Source organism: Aptenodytes forsteri, unplaced genomic scaffold (genome assembly GCF_000699145.1).
Source record: "Aptenodytes forsteri isolate BGI_AS27 unplaced genomic scaffold, ASM69914v1 Scaffold347, whole genome shotgun sequence".
NCBI lineage: Eukaryota > Metazoa > Chordata > Aves > Sphenisciformes > Spheniscidae > Aptenodytes > Aptenodytes forsteri.
In genome coordinates, this window is record NW_008794110.1 from 820,874 (window position 1) to 845,596 (window position 24,723).

General features: G+C 51.1%; 1 protein-coding gene across 2 annotated transcripts in view; it reads right to left on the bottom strand.

Moving 5' to 3' along the window:
• Positions 1-24,272, bottom strand: part of DTX2 (deltex E3 ubiquitin ligase 2) — a 35,281-nt gene extending 11,009 nt beyond the window's left edge. Inside the window, exons 1-5 of one of the 2 annotated variants that reach the window (XM_019471069.1) lie at positions 24,207-24,272; positions 23,074-23,462; positions 17,209-17,794; positions 7,366-7,424; positions 7-138 (exon numbers count right to left, since the gene is read on the bottom strand). In XM_019471069.1, coding sequence (XP_019326614.1) covers positions 7-138; positions 7,366-7,424; positions 17,209-17,794; positions 23,074-23,380 — 1,084 coding nt within the window. In that variant the 5' untranslated portion in view covers positions 23,381-23,462; positions 24,207-24,272. The remainder of the gene's footprint in view (positions 1-6; positions 139-7,365; positions 7,425-17,208; positions 17,795-23,073; positions 23,463-24,206) is intronic. The other variant, XM_009275448.2, reaches the window with a different exon arrangement.
• Between the last annotated feature and the right edge of the window lie 451 nt (positions 24,273-24,723).

Genomic DNA, 24,723 nt, shown 5'->3' on the forward strand with positions numbered 1-24,723 from the left:
AACTACCTTTCTTGGACACTTTCCTCCCCTCCTTAACTGAGCTGTGTTTTTTAGTGGCTTTATGGGTGCTGGCAGCTTGCGGCACACAGGTGAGGTGCACGGGGAGTCCAGCGGCTGACATCAGAATAGCCGTCATGCCTACAGCGGGTACGAGATCAACATGCAGGAAGGAAACAACGGGGAAACACATTCATTAAAAAAAAAACTTTAACCTTTCAAAGAAAATTTAAAAAGATAAAATAAACCAAAACCCAAGCCCTTGATTCAGAGGACATAAAACATCCGAGAGGCAGCGGGGTTGTAGTCAGCACAAGGACAGGATCCAGAGGCTTTTAGAGGGAGGAGCCCAGGCAGCAAATTAAAGCAGGGAAATATGGGCACAAGTCTCACCCGTGACCCTCTGAGCTAGTGTGTGAACAGGACCTTCCTCTTTGCCTTGGCTTTAGGGCTCCTCAGGCATTGGGTCTGCTGTGGTGCAAAGTCCTCCCACTCACCAGAGCCCTGGAAGCAGGCCTGACCCTGGGGGCCTGAAGGATGAGGGGCATCACCTGTAACCCCTAAAGGTCTTGCTCAGCTGCTCCCCCCCTAAAGCTACGTGTTTCAAAGGTGTCGCACCGAACCGAATCCACAGAGAGCAGCTTAACTGCCTTCAAACACTGCAGCAGTGCCGGGCTGACCGTGGGCTGGAGCTGCCCCACTCGATCCCCTGCCAGAAGAGCCCCATGGTGGCAGCCCCCCACTCACCCCACACCATCTCCTCCTTGGCACTCCAGTTTTTCCTAGCACCCCCAGCTGCAATGCAATTCTCACCCTCCCCCATCCCAGCCAGCTGTATTCATGGGATGCAGTTTGTTAAAGCTAATGAATCATTAAAAAGGACAGCCGTTCCCTGAAGGTAAAATTGGCACACAGAGAGCTACAGGACTGATCATGCTGATCTAATATGATGTTTGCCCATGAAATACAGGCTGGTTACAAGTCATAACATTTCTAAGGTAGCATATTGCTGTTAAACTTACATTCAAGAAAACACCTGCCTTTGCCTTCCCAAGAAATGACTTCCCCACCTGCCACAGCCACCACCAGAACTAAAAAAAAAAAAAAAAAAAAAAAAAAAAAAAAAAAAAAAAAAAAAAAAAAAAAAAAAAAAAAAAAAAAAAAAAAAAAAAAAAAAAAAAAAAAGTGCTTACGGTTGGCTTACGGTTGCAAACCGACAGCAGACAACCTAAAAGCTGACATTTCCCCAGAAGTTACCTCTGACAGTAGACCATGCAAAACCACATCCTAACACTATGGAAATTCTTGCCAGCATCCTGCTTAGTAATTCACGGCCAAAGCTGAGATTTCTAAGAATTTTCTTTTTTCAAGCCTCTATTCAGCCAGCTTGGGAAAGGAAGATATAAGAGCACATTTGTTCAGGACAAAAACGAGGTATCTTGCCCAGACATGACTGAAAGTCGAGTTATGACAGGAAGCATCAGCCAGCTTTGTGTGCGAGTGGTAAGACTATTTTCTGCCTCAAACCAGTCAAGAACCCATGCCTTGTGACTAGAATTCCCCTGCGCAAAGCCTGTGTCAATGCCCCACAAGCAGAACTACCCCCGTGCAGTGCCAACCGTGTTTTGCACCTACTTCATGCAAGGTCCAAGCACAATAAATGTTCCAGAACCTGTTCAAGTCCTTTCTTGATACACAAAGTTGGATGGCTTTACTAAAACTTTCTCATCTAAGGACCAAAAGACAGACAGAAAGGTTTCACGAGGCGGGGAGAGTGGCACAGATGGATGAACTAATTTCCCCAGGGTTACCCAAGAACCTTTGGCAGAGGTGGGCTGGCCAGAAGAGCAGGCTGCCCAACGCATGGTGAAACCACGCGCTTCCAAATGGAAATAGGTAACACCAAACCAGGCAGCCGTGGCTCACCCTCATTAGGTACCATCATTGTTGATCTAGATCTGAGGCATAGCCCCCCAGTTCCCAGGTTCTGCAGGGCCAGAGGAGGATCTTCAAAGCACACAAACACCGAGTTAGTACCCCCCACCCTACTGACAGCGCCGGGCTGTTCCCAGCAGGTACAGCCGAGGAGAGCCCCTGACATCGGTACAAGCCAGCAGGCCTCTAACTGAGCATCGGATCCAGAAATTTCACAATCAAAATAACTTCCTTTAAGTCTTGAACTAAAGACTGCAAGACTATTGCGTGCTCTCAACCCTGGTCTAAGCCAGCAGTCCTTCACTACTCCCAGGGAGCCTTAAGCAGCAGCTTAAGTGTTCCCATAACAAAAGCTACTTGTTTTTTGAGCGAGTGAGTACAATGGAACACCTGAAGCCCAGCAACAGCACCAAAGCTGCCGCCTGCACGTGCACCAGGCAGGTACTTTCCCCTTTCAGCAGGTTGAAGGACAGTCGGAGGTATTCCCAGAAGAGCAGTACCAACTCGCACTGATTAGAGAGCCTGGAGGAACAATATTCCCAAGAAACAGGCAAGGTGCTGGACCTCCCCACGGCTAGGGAAGATCATCTCAGACAACCTGACCCCACTGAGGCTGCAGAAAAGGAAACGGTAAAGTTGTCTCCAAAAAAACCTGCTTCTAAGCGGTGCGATCACACTGATTGCAGAGACTGACATTTGAAAAGCAAGTCCAAAGACTAACAGGGATTATCACCACCTACGCGCAGCTGACTGATAGGGAAATGCAAAATTAATGCTTTCTTCTTAAGAGAGCAATACTGTCTTGCTAACATTAACATGCAGAGCCCATTTAAAAAAAGAACATGACAAGCAGAGGCTGAACAACTGACTTCAGACTCTTAATGTCGGAGAACAAAACGGTCTGATTTCTGAAGGCAACAAGTGAGGAGCATGAGCCACAGAACCTCAGCTGAGTTCAGTTACCCTCTGACACAGTCCCTGTCATACCTGGAATAACATGTCCAAAACTGCCTGCCAGCATCATGAATTGTCACAAAGAAAATAAACATTTATTCCAGGAACTAACTTTCTTTTGTTTCATGAGCTGCAAACGCATCTACAACTCCACGCAGACATACAGCACAGGGCAAACGTGGTTCCAGGAGAATTACCCCCAACCAAATGTTCTCCCACGGACAATCTTAAACCGGCCAAGAAAAGGTAATTTTCCACTTTTACCTTCTGCTGCCTTCGGAGAGACACACAATGAATCATCTTCTGCAGATTCAAATCAAGAGAGCATTCAAAAAGGGGCTGTTCTGGTGTTACGTTGCTCTTCTGGCTCATCTCAAAACCCAGCAGCAATACCTCCTTTAAAGCTCTAATACAATACTGAAAATCTCAGCATCTAACAATCCTCCCACAAGTTTGGTGACAAGAGTCCCCAGTAAGGGGTCTCCTGTGACCCAAGCCTTACGTGGGAGCGTGTGTTCATAGAAAGTGCCAAAACAATACACAGACACACATCACATCTGCAGATCGATCCTCCAATTCTCACCTGTGGACACAACAATTTCAATTCAAACTCATTGTAGGCATCTGTGGAGTTATGTCAGGAGCAAATCTGGCCCTGGACCCAGGTAAATTCTCACCTGAAGACGCAAGGGCCAAGCTGCAACAGGGTAAGCTTGCCCAGACCGAGACTGCTTTGGATGCCCATGCGTTGCTGCAAGGGTTCCTGCTGCTCCCTAGCTACCCCAGGAGCTTGAAAAATATTAATGAATATGTTCACACTTTCCACTGGCCACTGGGTTTCTTCCCGCAAGGACTGCAGGAGGGAAGAGACAGAAAGCCTTGCAAAGCATCCTTCGGCATCTGATCCGATCCTACGAATGTGTGCAATAAGCACACTCAGAGAACTGCCTCTTTTCTCTTGCTCAAAGCATCTATTTGGCCAGAAGTACAACGTCACTGACTCCTTGGGGTAAAACTATTTTCACTGGAGCTATGACAACATCCACTGGCTTTTCTCAGCCTGCCATGTAAATAAGGCACTTTTGTAATATCCTGTGCAGAAGCTGAGCATGGGGAAAACACCCTTACCTAATGTAATGAGCGCTGACCACATGCTTGCTCACATAGCGTAACATGCCCCTCCGGTCACCGGCTCCGGCTCCTGATCTGTATTTGCACAGACCTCAGACTGGTATGCCTTTGGTTCCAGTCCTGGATTTAAGCAGGTAGAGGGGAAAGGGCAGAGCTTGCCTTTAAATAACGTGAGATCTCAGAGAAGCACTGCTAATTTGTACAATTACATCCACCAGCAAAATTACTATGGTTGGTATGCTCCCAAATGCCCCAGTTCTAGGAATCCTGCAAACGAGAAACACCCAGTTTCATTTAACAAAAAGCTAATTCCCAGCCTTCACCTTAAAAATAGTATTACAAGGGCCTTCATATGACCGCCTAGTCCACCCCCCAGCCCCAAGGCACACAGCTAAACTACATTATCCCCAAGCGATGTTAGTCCAGCTGATCCGTAAACACCAACACCATGGTTCAACAGTTTGCTCAGACCTCTGGTCTGGCATTTCACCATACTAACCAAATACTGAGGGGGAAAGAAAAAGCTTAAAAGCCAAGTTTCCACATGCACCTTGAAGTATTAAAATAGCAGAAAGCAAGGAAAAAGAATTTTCTTCTTTGTACAAAACTTGATTTTAAAGTCAGCTTCATGATTTCTGGGATCCCGAGTGGTGCTTTTGGAAGACGTGGGGTTGACAGTGTTACAAATCCCTCACTCAAATCCCCAGGCGCTCATCAGACAAACAAAACCCAGCTTCTCATTCAGACCCACAGGATCCCCTGTCTCCTGTTTATCCACCAGAAATTCCCTCTGCATCCAAGAGAGGCACCTGCAGCATTTCTCGAAATCGCCTGCAAGATTCAGAGGTTTTATTTCTCCTGCGTCAAACCAGAGCCAAAGCGGCTGAGAGGCACCTCGGGATGGAGACCAAGGATTGCGAGACTTCTGGACACGTTTCCCAGAATAAAACCTTCTTCAGTTCCTATCTGAGGCTGCCCTCTCCCCCACGTCATCACGGAACCCTTGGGTCCTCAGCCTTTCCACCACTGATGCTGAAGGAAGCAGTCGTGCAGCGGGGACCGGAGGAACAAAAGGGGCCCAGCCTGTGTGTTAGAGAATAACCTGAATAATAAGTAACTCAAACACCATCTGCAGGATTTTAAATATGAGCAAAATACCACTTCCCAGAAGAGGTCCTAGAAACAGAGCGCAGAGCGCAGAGGGGAAGAAGGTGTCCCTAAAGACCCAGCCAATTAACCTTTCGATAAAATTTGGCCTTTTTACCAGAACTCCGCTGCTTACTTTTTACCAGAAATGTTCCCAGAGATTTATTTTCCTTTCACTTGCTAATTAACTGCCCAGATCTTTCCTCTGCTTCTATGCGATTTTAAGGACAGACTCAAATTCAGATTTTTCTCCTCCCTTGCATCTCTCAGGTCTGTCACATTTGGCAGAAGGCAGCACAGCGCCGATCAAAGCTGTGTTCTACAAAGACCTGGATCTGAAGGAGACGCTGGCCCCAGGGACTTGCTTCTGTGCTGACCACACTCAGCGCAGCCCATGCAGCTCTGCACTCCCCTGCAACTCAGCCTGCTTCTTGCTAGATGCCTCGTGGAGAGCTGAAGATTATTAAAATGAATAATTATTCCCTCTTTCGAACCCCCAGTCTCCAACAACAGAGATATCAATTAAAAACTTAACCGTTTCATTTTATTTTATTATAATGGTGGTAAATAGCTTACTCTACTGAGCTCTCCTGCAGCCTTTTATACCTAAATGTTGCACTACAAGGCATAGATGGACCATGTGTATTCACCTCTTCCAAATTAACAGTGGATGACTTGCACGTGTAGAATGAGATCACTGTTAACAACATTAACACAGCCTGGATTCACCAGGGCTCTTCAGTTCTTTGCTGTCTTTACCTTTATGTGATTAAGTACCTAAATACACAGTCAGTGCTAATAGCCAGGGGATGAAATTCAGAGCTTTTATAAGCAAGGGGAGTTGTTCTGCTCAGGTCATCCACCTAGACGAGGTCTGAGCTTGACTTTACACCTCATTTCCACAAAGACTGATTTGCTAACAGGGATACAGATGGGCTGCTCACTGTCAGAGGACACCCAATATTAGTTACACAGTGCCTGTTTGGCTATAGAGACACGCAAGGCACAGTTTTCATGATGGTACTAACGTCAGACAACTGGAAACATCAATCCCAGGGATCATTTTTAGGCAGGGTAAGGCCTGACACTCGTGAGGAGACCAAACACCATCACCTTTCCTGGAATAAGGTGGTAACCATTTTCTATAGGAGCGAGAACATAACTGTACATGCTTAGGAGCAAAGTTCCGTGTCCACGGAGCTAATAACCTCAACAGACCATGCATGGACAAGAGCCAGAGGAAGGAGAGGGTTAATAGATATTCTGTAGTGCCTGAAATGGGTACAGAAGACCCCAGAAAATACCATACACCAGGTCTTTTCCACTCCTCTACCCCGGGTTACCACATTACGATACGATTTCGAGTACACAGCCGGTGTCGGTACGGAGAAGACATCTGCTCTCGGCAGAACACCCATCTCCCCAGGCACCACCACACCAGGGTCCCGCAGTTTGGCGCTGGCTGAGTCAAAACAGAGCAAACGCGCCGACGGTTTTTGGCATGGAAATGCTTCCACTGAAAGCTGCAAGTGCGAGTTGTCGTTTTCAAGGCAACGCCATTTCATGTTTAACAGGCAAATCTACTCTGAAAAGGAGCACTGAAAGCTGGCACTTTCATCCCTCCCAGACACACTCCTCGGGTATATTTAGTATCGTATTCACAGGTTTGGATGATAACAAGCAAACCTGTATTCTGCTGCCACAGGAGACAATGTCTGATTCAACTTCTGTCCCCTCCTGTCCCCAAGACAAGGCATCACAATCATTTTTTAAGCTAAAGACCACCTGAGCTTTTGTAATAAAACCACATTAAAAAAAAAAATCACATTAAAAACCACACACCATCTCACACCACTCTTCCCCCTTGACTTCAAGAAAAGCACTGAGCTTGATCCATGTGCTCCCCCCCTGCTACTTGCTCATCCACACCTACAGGAGAAGATGAATACCCAACCCCCAAATAAACCCACTTATTTTGAGAGCCTCGGGACCAGCACCAATGAGAAAAACAGTTACTAAGGTTTGACCATCCCATTCTCCCCCAAATTTGCCCTCTTTGCCTTTCTGAAAAGTCTTTGGGCCTAAAACCCTAAATGCCAGCGACATTTCAGACTCTTCCTAAAAACTAACAAAGGAAAGTAAGTGCCACGGAAAGGTAAACTGCTTGCTCGTGTAACCCTAGGGACAGAGCGGGATCCTTACCTGCCAGGGCCTGGTTCACCTTGCTGGGTTTGGGCATCTTGACTGGCAGGTTTGGGGCGCTGGAGAGAGAAAAGAAAAAGGGACAAGTTCAACAGCACGGATCAATCACTAACAAAACAGAGACAATTCGGCAGTGCACTGTTCCCTCCCGAGTGCCAGGGCCCCGGATACGTTAACAGGGATTAATTGCTCAGATGAGCCCCATGTGGGACCCCAACCCATGCACCCTTCTTTGCCCACTGGTCCAGCAGCTACATTTAAGGAGCCCAGTCCTTGCCAGAGCTATCTCGTAGGTTTACTTATCTCCAAGGTGGACCTCAGACCTATGTTGTAGGTAGCTGTCTCCAGCCCCATCTCCTCCTGGCTGGGTGCTGGGCCTGACTCATCCCTTCCTCTTGCTGGGGCCTGTTGGTGGACCCTGTTGTCAACCCCCTTCTCTGATCCCGCGATGCATCCCCGCTCTTGCTGCTCCACCACAGAGCTTCCTGCGAGCAGCCGACCTGCACTACAACAGACTGCTGCACCAGCAGGACTGCGGCATGAGCACACAGCCAGGAACCGCCGGGATGCAGCAGACAAAGTTCATCTTAAACCTTCCAGGTGACTTGGTCTCCAGCCAGAGAAACACTGCTCACCGGAGCGTGAACCCCCATGCTGTATGAAAAGTTGCAGCTGTACAGATCAAAGGAAGCAAGTGTTATCACCCCCACTGCTTTCCAGATGGGGAAACTGCGGCAGAGAAAGGCCAAGAAAAGCGCTTGAGCACACACAGCTGCAGCCCTGGGTTGAACAGAATCAAGCCTTGACTCTCCTTGTGCATCCAAGGGGTTACTGCAAGATGTGGGAACAAGGGAGGAAAGGTTGAAGGAGACTTAGAAGAGTTTGGCACCCACCTTCCTTTGGCAATCAAGAGGATTTGGACACCAAACATCCCCTTCAGCTTCCTAACCTACTTGTTTTGGCAGCGTTTCTCAGCACTGGCAGCTGCACCTCAAGCTAGTTTGGTATACATGGGCAGCCAACGTCATGCAGTTAGCTGACGGCAGGAGTTAGGAAGGGAAGGGTGAGCAGCAGCATGAAAGCCAATGAGGGGGTCACTAGAGGAGAAAGCAAGCTGGATCCACATGAGCAGAGCAGGAACATTTGAAATCCAACATGCTGGCACAGAGAAGCCACCCATGGCCTTTGTCTCAGGTGGCACATGTACCTGGGATGGATGCAGGCTCATGCGCATCAGCTGCAGTTAACACACAGTGCATTCAGACAACCATCTCCAAGGACTCCCCAAAATTACCTCAAACCTGGCCAGCTTCTTAGGAATTCACAGAGCAGACTAAGGTGGCCAAGTGCCCAAATGCCATCCACTATCTAGGGGGAATCTAATTCTCTCCAGCTGGGATGGAAGCGATGCCACTGTGCCCAAAATAGCACCACAGACAGAGGTCCCTCCTTCCAGCCTTGCTAAAATCTTTGTCCACATTTCCATGACAATGACCAGAGCTGAAAAGATTTGGGAGCGACACATGCCTGTCTTCTACCCTGACAACAGGGACACATCCCCACCTCCCTCTTCTCCTACCTGCCGCAGTTTGAAATAGGTTCCCACATGCGCGCAGAGCTCCCTGAAGAAACCCCCGGGCAGGACCCAGGGCTTGGCGCTGAGCTGACAGCCTGGCCAAACGATTCCAGCTCTTCCAGACCCTTAAGAAGCTCTCCAGACCACAGAGGTTTCCCTTCTCTCTCTTTCAAAGACTGTTTTCTCCTCTGCTGCCCCCAAGTTTGCAAGGTCTTCAAATGATGCAACAGATTGTTCTCGCTACAGCCCAATTCAAACCCACCGAATACAGAGGAAATCCTCCCCTGAATTTGAAAGGGCTTTGAATCAGATGCTGTGACTCCTCTTTATGACTTTTTTCTTTCCTGATTCAGCCTCTTCATCACAGCTTTCTCAGGTATTTCCCTCCTCCTTCTGTATCTCATCCCTTTGCTCCATTTCTGCTCCTATGATCCTCTTCAGATGATGGCTAGTAGCAGGGCTGCTCCCTCTCCAGCTGCAGACAAGGAGGGTATTTGAGGACCAGATAAAAAAAAAGGAACTTGAGAGACCCGCCCCCAAAAATCAGAGGCATTGGACCTCCCCTCCTTCCCTCTTCCAACTGAGCAGCACAGAAGACGACACGGTGCCTGGGCACCCCCTCCACCCAGTCTCTGATGCTGCATGTGATGAAACTGAAGAGCTTGTGCTTCATCGTCAAACCATGAAGCGCAGCAGCCACCTTGGGTGCTTTCACTTCCCCCTGGAAGGTAAAAATATAGCAGAGCACAAAGCTGAACCTTCAGCTCTGCCAGGAAAGCCGATGGGCAGCGGGGGATCCTTCCAAAGGGCTGGAGCACAGGGTCATTACACCTGAGGTTGAAGAAGGCAAACCCAGGGCTGCTCGGGGAAGGGAATCACTGGTGACAACGCTTCGAGAAGACTGGGAGAGAAATTCCTCACTCTTCCTTCCTGCATTGCAAGGCTCAAGTCCAAGTCACCCAGGAGCTAGAGCTTCTATGGAGAAGAGCCCTTGAGATTTGCAGAGGGAAACGGATAAGCAATTGATGCATTTTGCAAGCAATCAAGTTTTGGAAGCTGCGAGCGTACTGCAGATAAATCACTATCCATCAGCCAGGAAACAGTCGCTGGTCAGCTGCGCTCCTGGTGTAAAGGCAAAGCGTGTCAGCTTTGACTGCTGGAGGCTTTAAGCCAACTGATGTGATGATGGAGGAACCAAATACTTCTTATTTCACACGGGCTAAACACACGCACATTCAGATAGCAGCATCTCAGCTAACAATGCTGTAGGATGTGCTGACCCATCCGCTCGACGCCGTGTGAGCGTACCGGCAGGGCTGCCATGCACTGTGACTGCTTTTACATCTGCAGAAAGCCCAGACATGAGGCTGATGAAGTCACGGGAAATCCATGCTGCTTTGAGGTACCTCTGCCACAACACTGCCTGGGTAGACTTGCAGCCACAGTGTGTGGGAGGAAATGTTGCCACGCCAAAAAAGACGCAGAAACACTGCTCAAGCCTACCCTGGGTCTGAAGTGGGTTTTTTTGGAGGAGGAAGGGGAAGAGGTAACAAGGAAGGATATTGCTATTGTGGTATAACACGGGCTGTGTCTCGACTCCGAGAGCAGGCTTGCCAGCAGCACCAACAGACATATTTAGTCCATCAGCTCAGACTCAAGCCACTCCAGTATCACCATACCAGCACTGGCTTCTTGGGAGAGAGCCGGAGCCAGGCTGGGGTGAGGTCCTGGAATTTTGTCCTGCCATTCACTGCAGCTCCTGCTCTCCTGCTGCTCTGTACACCGGAGGTGACTGAGTGCAGCAGGGGTCACCAGGTTGTGAAGAAAGGGACACAAAATAAGACACTAACCTCTAAGATTTGGGAAGAAGATCCTGATAAGATTTGCCATCACTGGTTCCCATAAGCAGAGTGTGGCAATTCGCTATAGGAGGCAGACGGGGCAGGCTGATATTTCACCATGACAAAACCACTCGCTTCTCCAGAATTTCAAGATACTGCAACACCAGTGAGACAGCAAAGCACAAGACCGGAGAGGAAGCGCGGCGCCTGTGGCTGCTGCCATTTCAAACACTGGGTGGCCAGGTTTGAGCTGAACATCACCTAAGCCGCACGTACACAACATCCTAACGGAGCAGAAACAGGGAAGTCTGTAGCAACTCACCCTCCCCACCTGACACGGCCCTTTCTTCCTTCCTCTCACCCTGCACACCAGCCAGCAGGCCACATATTTCTGTATCACAGCATCTTTGTAGCCCTCCGGACAACAGCCAACTCTTCTCCTCCCAGATCAGGGCTGCATCCAGCCCTGCCTCACATTAACACCGAGTGCTACCGCAACACCCAAAGGTCTAACCCCCTTCCCAGGGCTAACCGAGTGTACCATGATACTAACGACCACACAGCAGTTTCTCCTCTACCTTTCTTCTCAAGACGATGCCAAAACCCAGACCAAATCCCTCTAAAGGAGGACCTTTTGGTGCGTTGCACGCAGCCACGTGGATCCGTGGTTTCGCTCCTGGCACCGAGCAGAGGACATTCCCCTGCTCCCGCTCGGGAAGAGCGCCCAGCGGCAGAACCGCGCCGGCAGGACAAGTCACAATGGGCCCAGCGGAACCAGCACCAAGTAGAGCCCTGCCTCGCCACCCACGAGGAGCTCATGGGTGTGCCTACGGACAAAGCGGCTGAAATATGCAAAGGAGGAGAGAGAAAGGCAAAGGCCCTGCCCAGGTTCTGGTCCCTCGATTACACCTCCTGATCCTACAAAGAATGGGTCATTCCTCATGGGAGATTTGGGGGCGCAGCACCAGACCCTAGGAACACCACGATACTATAAAGCATCCTTCCCCAGTCCCCAAGACTCCCGTTCCCCACACTTTTAAACAAAATCCTCCCCCCCCGGAGCCGCCTGCCTTATTTGCAGGCTAGACAGGCACCCAAAGCCGCATAAGCTCAGAGGGGCCAGCAGAGCTACAGCAGGGATTTGCCTGGCTGGGGCACTAATTAATATATCCCCGAGAAGATTGCTTCCTGCAGCTTTACTTGCTCATATTACAAGCAGGGCACTCCTCACCGCATTTTGGGAGTGTCCTTCTCTGTAATTAGCCAGCACAGCGCAGGGAGCGGGGCAGCTCACACCCCAGTGACAGACGCTTTCCCACATCGGGTGGGAAGGATCACGCGTGGCTGGGAGCCTGGGGAGCTGCACGCAGCAAGGTGCTGACCCCGGCTTCACAGATGCAGTTAACGGCGCTGATATAAGGACACGACCCTTGCTGCGGCACGCTCCATCTGCAGGCTTCAGTGCCGTCTGCGAGGGAGGCTGGATTCACTAACTGTGCTTCATAGACGGGAGGAAAATAATGCACCAAGGAGCAAAATAACTTGCCCACATGTATTTAACACATTAGCAGCAGAGCCAAGGATATTAACATCTCTTTAAGCCTTGGCACTCCCCTCTGGGTTTTCCACTGACTTTGACCCTCTTGAGAGCATGGGGAACTTAAACCTGTGTTTTGAAGTGCCTGAGCTCCACCCTCTCTTCGCACCAGCATCCACCCTCCAGCCCCACAGCAAGCAGGAAATATATTTAATCCCCGCCAATGCCACAAAAGCTCAGGCATGCCTGTGCTACTAACAGCCCGTACTGGGGGCTATTCCTGCCTGCGTATTAGAAATAACTGTCACAGCCACACAGGGAGTTAGGCACCTTTCCAGGACAAGCTACACCTCTTTCTCAGCCCTGCAGGAGAGATGTTTTCTTCCGTACTGCCATTTTTAGCTGTGTTTCCTAAAGAAACTGGGTGTACACAACTACACCGTCTTTCAGTCTCTCCCTAACAGTTTTTGAGCCCTTCTGCCAGATGCAGCTCAGCTCCAAGAGGCAGGAGCTGGGTCATCCCTGCAAGCTTTGTGAAGATAAGCAGTTTTGCAAAAGCAAGTAATCTGCCAGGGCTGCTCTGGAGCCAAAGGCTGTGGGGTGAACACAACACAAACTTTATTAGACACCAGAGGATCCACTGTGGCCTGCTGCTCCCTTCCCTTCAGCCTCTGAGCACGGGCCAGCACAGGAATTGCAATTGCTAAGAGGAACGAGCAATGCTGCATGCTGGATGCAGACAGAAACCCTTGATGGGCTAATTAGTGCAGGATAATTAGCACTTCATCTTCACCACCACAAAGGCCACGTTATTCAGTGATGCAGGAGGAGACAGGCAGCGACTGCAAGGGAAGGGGTACTAACCACCACGCCACGCCGAGGGGGGAAGACGGGGAACCTAGGGGATAAAGTAGCCCAGGAATGTTTTGGGCTTAGGAATTAATGAAACACATTGTTAGAGTTTGCTACTCAGGTTTCCCCTAATTCACAGAAATTAGAGTATTTTCTGCTGGAACATGAGTTTCACGAGCCTGAGACTGTAACCCCAACCAGGAGCAATTACACCCACCCAGCGGCATTTCCGACTCAAACCCAGTGCAGGAGTGACAGGGGAAAAGCCATCTCGATCTGTCAGCTGGTGCTCAAAAAGTCCCTTTCACACACGGCACTATGCTGGAAGACAGAGATTGCCCCTCCGCGTGCGTTTGTCTGTCTGGCAGGGAGGAAGGAGGGTGCCCCTGGCAAAACTAATCCCAAAGGACTGGAGAGCCAGACATCGTCCATCATCCATGAAAAGTCACCAACGCATATCTTCATTGTGCCCTTCTCCGGGGTCCGTTTGGGTGAGCCCCCAGCTGCTGCCTCCCTCCGGGCTCAGCGCACGGCCACGGGCTGGATCTGCCATCCACGTGTGCTCCTGCGGGGGGTATGGAAAACAGAGGCTTCCACAGATACATCTAGTGGAAAACACCGGTGTTAATGAACAGAAAGGGAGTTGTAGAGATAAAGACAGTTTCTAATGTCCTGCCTGCAAAACCACCTCCCAGACAAGCCCTGTAGCCAGGCGAGTGCCCAGCAGCATCCCCATGTCTGAGCCAGGCTCGGGTCCTGCCAAGGGTTCATGTCAGACTTGCCACGGCAAGCACCGGCAGCACACCCGTGCTCAGGGCATGCTCGCACCCCAGCAGGGACAGACAGCCGGCAGCCAGGAGAGCGGGGACCAAGGCTCACAGCTGGGGGTGCAGGGTTTGCACAGAGGGTGCCTGTCACACAAGTCTGCTAGCACTCACACGCTCCCTTCCAAGCATCTAAAGAGCTGCCGCCTTCCCTGCGTGGCACGTTCTGCTGTCCCCAGCAAAGATTTAACCGTACAATCCCTTCGCATCCCCCAGAAAGGCTGGCTTGGCCAGGGATTTATTGCCAAGATACCAGCCACCTCACCCCTTGCACACCACGAACAGCTGAGCTGCAAAACAGGTTGCAACAGCCAGACCTCAAGCAGCCACGGCATTGCTCATCCACAGCCAATGCCGCCACCAGTACCGCAGCAGTCCCCGCGCTCCGGGAGGGCTCTGCCCTCTGCTGCTGTCCCTGGGCTGGCCGTTGTGGAGGGGACCAGATGCTCCTGCCACAAAAGCCACCTTCAGCAGCACTCGAGAAGGGACCGAGCTGGAGCAGCTGAGCGGGGAGCATACGCCAACCCCAGATGGCTGCTGCATTAACCCAGCACAAGCTCTGCCAGCACTTGCCTGTCAGAGGGTTTAACCAGCCACCGAGAGCTGCCCGCTGCCCCAGCAGCTCCCGGGACCCAGCCCAGCAGGCTGCCAGAACAACGCCCTCCCCAGCTGCCCTGGCTGGGCATCCACAGATCTCCTCCTGGCTGTCCCTCTCCTCCTAGCCAGCATCACCCGGGTTGTGGGCTCAGTTCAACAGCAAGGATCCTGTGCCACCCCTCTAACATCTGTCTCCCATCCTCCCTCCTTTCAGGACAGCCTGTCCCCCCACCAGTAGCACACAACACACCCAGACACTGATCGGCTCCAGACAGGCTTGCAGGGCAACGGCTGCAGCATTTGGCTTTTTGTTTTTATCAGCAATTCCCACCCCGAGAGTCACTTTGCAAATCACGCTGAGGCTCTGGGGAAGGACACGGGCTCCAGGCAGCCCCACACACCAACCAGCGGCTCCTGCGAGAGGGGGAAATTTGGTAGCTTCTACAGGAGACTGCAAAAAAGCCTTACTCGGGGCTCCTGCAGGCAGTACTTAGCTCTGGTTCTCAGCCCTATTCAAAGGTGACTGGAACAGAGAAGTATTGTGGATGCTTAAGACGCCACAAAAAATCACCAGGTGCAAAGAAAGCACCAGAAAAAGACCGTGAGAAAGAAGAACAGGATACGGGAAGTCATTTCACTCAGATGACCCCGAAGAGGGAAAGTCCTGATACGACACTAAGGAAAATATCTGAAGATTCACCGTCTTGCTTAAAATAACAAACGAGATTCAAAATAAACCTCAAACCCCTGTGCCTCATGTAATTAGCAGAATGTGCTTTCAACACCCTTCTAGATCTCTTATCTCTGTATTTACTCGGGGTAGCTTGGACAGGTAAATCAGCCCTGGCAAGTTCCCCTTTAGTTTCTCAGGTGCTCACACAGCGGTTCAGCACCTGGATTATTTGTGGTGAAAGGCGTATACTGCTCCGTACGGTTCTAGCAGTTTACAGATGGAGGGAGCAGTCAGACAGCCCTTGCTTGGTCCTCAGTTTAATGCTGGGAGATGCTCGGTGCAAGTATTCTCACCAGACAGGCCACAAAGACCTCTGCTAGCAAAGGCTTGTGCACAGAAAGAGTTAAGACCCTGAAAGCCGATGAGTGGTGATCCGGCTTGGTTTGGGTGTCCACGCTTCACAAAGGCCATCCTACAAGAATGCTGAGGGAAGTGCCCCACTTTGCAAGGGTGACACTGATTTCCCCCAGCCCCAAAATCCCCGCTGGAGCCCAGTACCACAGCCCCGCTCCAGCCCACGGGGGACAACCGACCGCAGCTTGGCCCAGCAGCCCACGCTGTGGAGAGGAGCCGAGCTGTCAGCCCATGAAACTCTGCTTTTCATTTAGCTGGCAACAGCCGAAGGGCCTGAAGAGAAGCGAAGCCCTTCCTCCCACACCGGCAAGGTGCAAACACAGCCCTCCTTCGGCTCCAGCCACTCACTGACGGGAGCTGAAATCCTGTGCTGCGAGATGCACACCAGTTTCAGCCGTCAGAGAAGGGCCACAGTGAAAATGGATCAGCAGCCAGCACGGGTGACCCATCCATACAAGCTGGAGCATTCGAGGGGTGACAGCTCAAAGAGCCGAGGAAAGCGAGACCTCAGCTAGCAACAACTGCCAGTCCTTCCTTCCAAGTATCTAGCTCCCTCCAGAGAGCCAGAGCCCACCCTAAGCACCCAGCCAGGAGAGGGTCACTGAAGAGAGATGAAGGGAAAGGACATGGCAAACAACCCTCACAAGACGAGGCTTAGCCAGATTTTAAATCGCTTACAGTCCTGCTTGTGCTTCCAGTCCTCCGACATCACAACAGTGAAGCCCCACAGCACCTCAACACGTGCAAAATGAACCTCTTCTGCGATTGTCCAGTGGCATCTCTGCTCTGCATCAGCGTCTAGCCTGACAAATAGCCTGGACACCACTCAAATTGCTAGTGTCACCCCACTGATTTCAGATAGAGAGGGATCAATATGGTTCAAGGTATCAAAGGAAGGGGAAAGTAAAGTACTGATTTGGTTTTCTAAACATCTTCACAATGGATTTAAAAAATCCTTGATGAAGTCTGTGTCTTAGGGTTGGTTTTTTTTCTGCTTGTTCACCTTTAAAAATGTCCAACATGGACTTCCTGATTTTGTCAGAGAACTCACAAGGTCTCAGCCACACGCAGTGAGTCCTGTGGTCCCTCCTGGAAGGTGAAGAGCTTTGAACACAGAGCAGTTTTCCACTCTATGTTTACTTCATATTTCAAATTTAATAAGGGTGTTCACAAGTCCCCTTTTCATTCACTCAGTCTCCCTCAAAGTTGTTTTTAAGTGTAACCAGAAATGCCACCAATCACCTTTAATTTCCTCAACTGCAGTATCTCAACCTGACTGCTTTCTCCCGTTGTTTCAGGGAGACTCGTAGACAGGGACTAGATTTCAAGTGGGAGAAAAGAAGGGAAAAGCAGAGGAGAAGCCTTCTCATCCACTGTACCAGACACAAAGGCACAAACACACCTCTCACTCTAGGGAGAAGACCCTTGTAAAGTCTTCTGGGACAAAGAGACTCCTAGATAACAAAGGCCTGAGCACAGCAGGCCTCTCAGACACATGCACAGTATTTAAAGGTGAATTATGGTTGTACCTGACTCCATTAGATGCAGACAGTCCTGTGCTGGGGCCCCCAGCTTGAGGCAAAGCCCAGGTGCTCTGTGCATTGAGTCTCAGTGTTGACCTCGCTCCAGACAAAGTCGGTTTGTTATAGGGCACGAAGCCGACGTTGGAAGAACTTACTGACGCTGTCCTACTGGAAACCTGATGAGTAGCGGATGAGTTGGGAAAGTTTATCATGGAATGCCGGTAGCGCGTGGTGATGGGACCAGTCCCACCATTTAGCCAGCATTGCTGGCAGGAACAAGCCACCCCCGTGTGAAGGGGCGCCGGGGAGGCTGTCACCGGGTACGGGGCGTCCAAGCGCCTCTGAATGCCGCGGCGGAACCTTGTGGTCTTGTTGGTCTGGACTTGAGCCACAAAGTCAACTTCATAGTTGTAGCCCAAGGGTCCAAGATCTACTCGCTGGTGGTTCGTGGCACGGGCTTGCTCCAGGAACACGCAGACGTTCATCTCGTAGGGGGACCACCCGCCTTCATCATTCTGCCACTCCCAGACGATGCCCTGCCCGGCGGCAGAGTCCCCGGGGAAGAGGTGCCTGCGGACGGCCCGCATCGTCCCTGCGTGGGGAGGGGGGTGGGGGGAAAAAAAAAAATCATTTTGTGAGCAGAGAAGTAAGGGGGACCTGGTCTCAGGGACTTGTTTCTGCACAGATCTGTGGTGTCTACATCGGGATGGCCTTCCTCACCTCTCCCTCGGCAGGGGCACTAACAGACTTTCTCTTCCCGACAGGGCTGGGTTTGCTCATGAAGCTTAGAGAAATGCAATACCCCCGAGATCCCTGTCCCTCTGCCAAATCTGACCGCGGGCTGGCAACAGGTTCAAAAGCTGCTGGGAGGAAGGGTGGGAAAGGAGGGAAGGTGAGAGAGGATGCAGAGACAGACACACCCAAGCACAAAGGCACAGCGATCACATACGCCTCCCTGACGTTAAAAAAAAAAGTAAAAAAAAAAAAAAATCAGGCTGAGGCACAGATCTGGTTAAAAAAAAACAACTCCCACAGCCTTGACAACAGAGTAACTATAGAGACATGACACCATCGGGAAGTGCTTTGCAGAAGCGCTTAAGGGGCTAAACACCCACTTTGCTACTCAAGGGTCTGGGCAATTTTGCTCTTGGGGGAGAGGATGAAGTCTCACAAGGGCAAGGACGAGGACTTTGGAGAGGACAGACAGGGCCAGCTTCTCCAGGCTCCTGACTGCTGGGAGATATAGCAAGACTAGAGATGAGAAGACAACGAAGTAATTTGGAAACTGGAGAGAGCAGCTGTTCAGACAAAGGAAGAGAAATGAAAGCAGACACGCTGCTCTTGCAAGGCCGCTTGACAGCAACAGCAGGAGCTCGAAACCCCCTAGAAGCCTGGTTCTCCAGGGTGACTTCACTCCTGGTTACTTTACTCCTTTCTTTACAAAAGAAAAAGCCTAATGAGAGGGAGGTAAGCCACCCAACAGGACAGAAGCTCTGCAACCTCTGCAAAAACAGGTTCCTGCAGCAGGGTCAAGACTGCTGCTGCTGGGAAAATCCTTCGCAGCACTCCGCACTGAGAAAGGGGAGCGGGAAACGCTGCGGGGCAAGCAAATCTGGGGATGCAGGCAGATGGGAGTGAACAGGGATGCAGCGAGTCGTTATGACACAGGAGGAGTTCAGAGAAGAATAGCACCAAGAGGCAAAAAAAATAAAATAAAGCCTCCTAAGAGGTCATGAGAGTTATGACCCTAAGCTCCAGGACCACAGGTAAACAGTATCCGCACCTAAAGCCTGTGGAGAACTGCCCCAGGATATTGCTGGTGGCTCCGTGGGGGACAGGCAGTCCAAGCAAGCTTTACACCCAACAAGCACACCCCAAGTAAGAGGGAGGAGAGCCCACGTGGGACTCCACACTGCCAAAACCCAATTGCTACCTGTGTTCAGGCTCTGGCTGCCTGAATGCTGGCCCGAGTATCTCTGCCTCACACTGCTGTCCTTGCTACCCCATAGTATTGGGATACTGCGGAAACTACTAGGACTTGACTCAAACCGTAAGGGCATTAACTGCCTCCTCACTGCTAAAAATTCGGCTCGACAGCATGAAAGTCACATCTCTGCTCCTATCACACTCCTGGGCTTCTTTGTAAATGGTGCTGGTGGTTTCTGCACAGCGCTTTGGCGGTCAGACCGTAACGAGACCCTGTGCTGGGGCACAGGTATGTCCCACGTGTCATTGCAGAAACTACATCAGGAAAGACAGATCTGAGCTCCAGAGCTGACATAAAGGCTGAGGCTCTCTCAAAGGCAGAACGTGCCATACCAAGGAATGGCAGGACTTGCGTTTCTGCTGGGAAGCTGAAGGCACTGGGGACTGGAATGGCTTCCCTCAGCCCGTGCAAGGGATGAGCAGCCAGGAAAGGTCCAGCACTTCTTCCCAACACCTGCTTCGGCAGCTGGAGCAGCACCAAGCGTCCTGCTTATTGCAGAGCGGGACTCTCCAGTGACACCATCCAGCAGCAACATCTCATCAGCACACCTAAAAAGCTACTAGCAGCCAGTGAAACACAGCAACCTCCCCCGTAAGAACTGGGATTGAACCCCAGTAGCTCAACCACGAAGCCCAGGGATTCCTGTGGGACAAGACCTTCCTCTGGCAGAAGTCAGGGCAGAAGGTGTCAGCAGAACCAAGCTGACCTTCCCCAGCCAGGAATCAACATCTTACATGGGAAAGCAGATGAAACAGCCAAGAGCAAACCCTAGCAACGACTGCTCCTATCCAGCAAACAAGTCCTGCCAAATTTTAGAAACACACAACCTATGGCCTCAGTAGGTGTGCAACGTTAGGGATGACCCCCTGAGCAGAAGGAGGACTGATGATGAGACTGGGCTGGAAGTGAGATGGTGAGAAATGAACTACATTTAGAGATGAGTGCAGGGAACCTGCTCCCAGGAGAAAGGGGACTATCATGGGTAAAGCAAGGTGTCAGAAAGCCCAGCGGGACACATCTCAGAGGAGATTAGCAAGGCTGCCCCCGCTCCATTGGCAGGTCAGAAGCTAAAAGCAGCACAGAGAAGACTTGAGGAGTTTGTAAAGAACCTGTACTTTTAACATCCCAAAACAGCAGCAGGGAGAAGAGCTTTTAGGAGTCAATAACAAGACCAAAGCCATGCACTTGGAAAACATCCCCCTTCCCCCAGGCTGGCAGGGAAACTGGCATTCCTCTCCAGGGTGGGCAAACAGCTGTGGCGAGAGGACAACTCCGGCTGCTCCCTTGCATTCACTCCCAGCTAATCTGCCTCGACCAGCAGCTGAAGCCCGCAGCTAATCTCGCCCACAAGATCCCCCTGCACAGCTGTCACTCCCTGTTGGTGGGGATGCTGATCCTGTTAACACTGGCTTCCTGTTATTCTCCCTGGCTTCCTTTGAAGAGCCTATTTGTCTGTCTAATAGCTAATGAGCAGAATACAACAGCCTATTTTTTGCTCTGTTTAAAGATTTTTCATGGGGCTGTTTCCTGCAGAGATTCTTCTCTCCAGCACATGACAAAGGTCAGCTGGCTGCTCGCTCAGAAAGGTTCACGTTTAAGGCAGAGCCCTGCAGAGAGAAAAAGCTTTGCTTAGAACTAGGCCACTGAAAGGAGATATGAGAGCATTTCCAATAGTCACGTTGCAGAGCACACAGATGCTTGTGGAGGGAGGCTCACAGACCTGGCCGCTCTGATCAGCATCCCTCCAAATTGGTGGGAAACACTGCGGGAGAGCTGTGAAGTGGAATCAGCCTTTTTGTTTTAACAACTCAACCACAGATCTCCCCCAAGGAAAGATGAGATCACATCATCCAACATCATTTCCAAAATTGTATTGGACTGTCCCCCAGAGATCACAGAATCATAGAATAGTTTGGGTTGGAAGGGACCTCTAAAGGCCATCTAGTCCAACCCCCCTGCAATCAGCAGGGGCATCTTCAACTAGATCAGGTTGCTCAGAGCCCCGTCCAACCTGATCTTGAATCTTTCCAGGGACGGGGCATCCACCACCTCTCTGGGCAACCTGTGCCAGTGTTTCACCACCCTCAGCATAAAAAATTTCTTCCTTAGATCTAGTCTGTATCTACCCCCCTTTAGTTTAAAGCCATTCCCCCTTGTCCTGTCACAACAGGCCCTGCTAAAAAGTTTGCCGCCATCTTTTTTAGAAGCCCCCTTGAAGTACTGATAGGCTGCAATAAGGTCTCCCCAAAGCCGCCTCCTCTCCAGGCTGAACAACCCCAACTCTCTCAGCCTTTCTTCATAGCAGAGGCGTTCCATCCCCCGATTATTTTTGTGGCCCCCTTCTGGACCCGCTCCAACAGGTCCATGTCTTGATGACCAACTCCAAACCATCCTGCGATAGACAATATTCGCTAGGTGTTTTGAGGTCTTTCACAAGGGTTTGAAGAGATACAAGACCTTTGCAGAGAGACAGCTCCCTTTGTGGAGAAGGATGTCCCATTCACATTGGGACACATCTTTCAGTCTCCCACAGGCGCTCTGCTCTCCCGCACCAAACCGGGCCATTTCCTGACAAGGGACAGCCCGGGACTGCTGCCCATGTGTTGGAGCACTGGCTGAAAGGACAAGAGGCTGGAAGGTTCCTTCGCAAGTTTGACGTGAAGAAAACAAGAAAGAAACAGCCGCTGGTGCCAGCTTTGGTGGTCCATGCTGTATTGCTCGAAGCCTCAGCAGGGCTTCCAGGTGCTCAAACAGGCCACGGTGAGCCAGACCTGCCAAGGCATCCAGCTAAGAAAGCTCCTCACCCACAACACCCCTAGGAAAAACTAATCCTAAAGTCACCAAGTCAGAATAAAAACACGGATGCAGCTGTGATGACCACTCGCATTTGCTCCAACCACTTCCCTTTCCTGTAGGAATTGCCTGATCGTGCAGTTGATTCAAGATATTGCTCACTTACTGCTTCAATTGGCAAGAAACCAGAGCACTGCCCTTCTCTAAAGCTTGGGGTGATGCTTGCCTGTGTCCTGGGGTGATGGGAAAAAACGTTGGCAAAGGGGAAACCGATGCACAGAGAATTTTCCAAAGCAGCCATTCATTCGGGGTGTGTAATTTGGGATCTCCCTGGATTTTCCAGAGATGAAGAGCATGCATTCCACGCCTGCCCCCTTTCTAAGCTACAGCTGCTCAGCACATCTGGAGCAAAAGAGGGTAGGAGTCGTCTCAGCAAATTCTGAGCTGCTAGCCTCAGTGACCCCAAGAGAGACGAGATGAGAATGAAAATTAGGTCTCAATCCTGCTATTAAGACCACCCGCCCTTCCTCCCTGGGAGGAAGCACGCCAGCCTCATACAGCACAAGTACGGGGAATATTCTGCTGCAGCATTACGGCGTTCTGCGGGGGCTGCAGGCTTTCGCTAAGCAGCTTGCACAGGGCGGCATGCCAAGGTAAAGCAGCTGGCACTCCAGCCGCAGAGGGAACAAGGGATTCAAACGGGAGGGTTTGAACCGTAAAAAGGCCTTTTTATGTGAGTGGTCTTGAATGGATGTGGATGGGGACAGGAAGAAAGTTTGCAGCTCCGAGGGCTCCGGCTCACAAGCTCGGAGCTCCAGAGGTCCCGTGATGAAGCTCCTTAAGAGACCGCCACTGCCTGCCTGCACCCAGCCCCGCAGATTCACACCAGCCAACACCGATTTGCTCACGTGCCAATACGCTGGGCAGCAGGCAGCATCAGGAGAGAAGCAGACACGCCACCCATCAAAGAACTGCCCAGCAGTGACAGCAGAGCTTTGTAGGGCTCCCCTGTGCAGAACAAGGTCCCACTTATCTCCAAGTGTGCAAGCAGCCTCATCAAAACCCCAGCACAGGCAGGGAAGCTCCCTTACCTGTATCCTGCCGGAACTGCGTCAAGCTTGGGATGTCGATGACATAGGGGGCCAAGACAGGATCCGCGTGTCCCAACGGGATGCTGCTGACAAGCCCCGACCCCGAACGCCGGCCCTTCTGCTGAGAGGCCTGAAAAACCTGTTCAATGTAGCTGCAGACGTTCCCTCGGTATGGCCTCCACCTGCCAAATTCATCCTGCCATTCCCACACCGCCACTGCCGTGGAGTTGCTGCTGTGCCCCAGGGCAGAACCAGGGAGTCCGGATGGCCCGGCCGAACTGCTTCCCGCTCCCTGGGCTGCTGCCATGTTCCTCCCTGAGGTCTGGGCACGCCGTGATGGGAAGTGGCAGCTGCGCTGGCTGGCCTTACACCATTTTCTTCTGGGGGACCTGCAGCGAGAAACAAAGAGAGCACACAGAGCTGAGAACAATGCCCCAAATCCACCCCACCCTGCAGCCATACCACACAAGCCATTTAAGAGAGGGAAACAAGCTCAGCCTTTCACAGAAGATGCTCACTTTGCATTTAGGAGACTACAGAGAAGTGGATCAGCCTCAAAACCCTCTGGTCGAGGGCAAATGAGGTACCACCACCCACTCCCTGCCAATGCTAGCAACTTTTCTTGCTAATTTAGAGCAAAAACTCTTTGAAGAGACTCAGCTTCTTACAGTTTGTGGCCCCAGACACCACCAGTTGCTGCAGACCTGTACAAAACCAGCCCAGAGCTGCTGCTGATCTGCGTTGGGCAGATCCGTAAGCCCTGACCCGAGTTCAGATGCCCACTAGCCAGGAGCGGGCCAAGGCAAGCCGCCACCCTGCATCCCTCCCCACCCCAGCTCAGCGCCGGTCCTGGCAGCGTTACGCTCTGACCACCCTGACGTGAGCTGCCAGCTTGCGAGCGGGAGCTCTCCGAGTGCTCGTGCACACGAATGACTTGGTTACACAAGCAGTTCCCAAACTCTTCTCACTGATCTGAGCTTCAGGGCTACAGTGTCAGCTCCCTTCAGGCTTCTGATCACTCAGTTTTGATCCAGGATCAGTCTCCCTTGACTCCTTTTGTGCAGCGCTATACATGCACACAAAGCCAGAAGACAATCCTTTACGCACAGTCTGCAAATCGCAGTAATACATACGTCGAGCGTGATCTGAGCGAAGAACGGATGGGAACGAGTACGGAAGCACCAGGAGGAACGCAGGGCGTAATGAACAGCCTGTGCTGAGGGCAGTGCTTTAGCACGTCCTCAAGATCTCAGCGCACCTAGCTGCAGCTTCTCAGGTTGGAAAACAAGGAACATCTTGAAACAAGGGACAATCTGCATCAACAAAGACTCAAGCCAGAGACTCAAGCCATTCTTCTTGGGGAAGAACAGAGAATGGGGTAGGAGCCTTAAGACATCCAGATAAAGACACAAAGGGCAGGGAGCAAATCCTACGGGCTCACAGAGAAGGGACAGGAAGCAGAGACAAAAGATCACCGTCACTCTTAGCCCCCAAGGGATGTAAAAAAGCAGACCTAAAGCCATCACATGGTCGCCAAGCTGTCCGAGAGACACCAGAGGTCTGATATTTGGCATTCTTTGTCTGCTACGTCATTGCAAGGAATCCTGTCCAGACCATCTGGACGCATGTGTCTTGATGCCCAAATGCCAG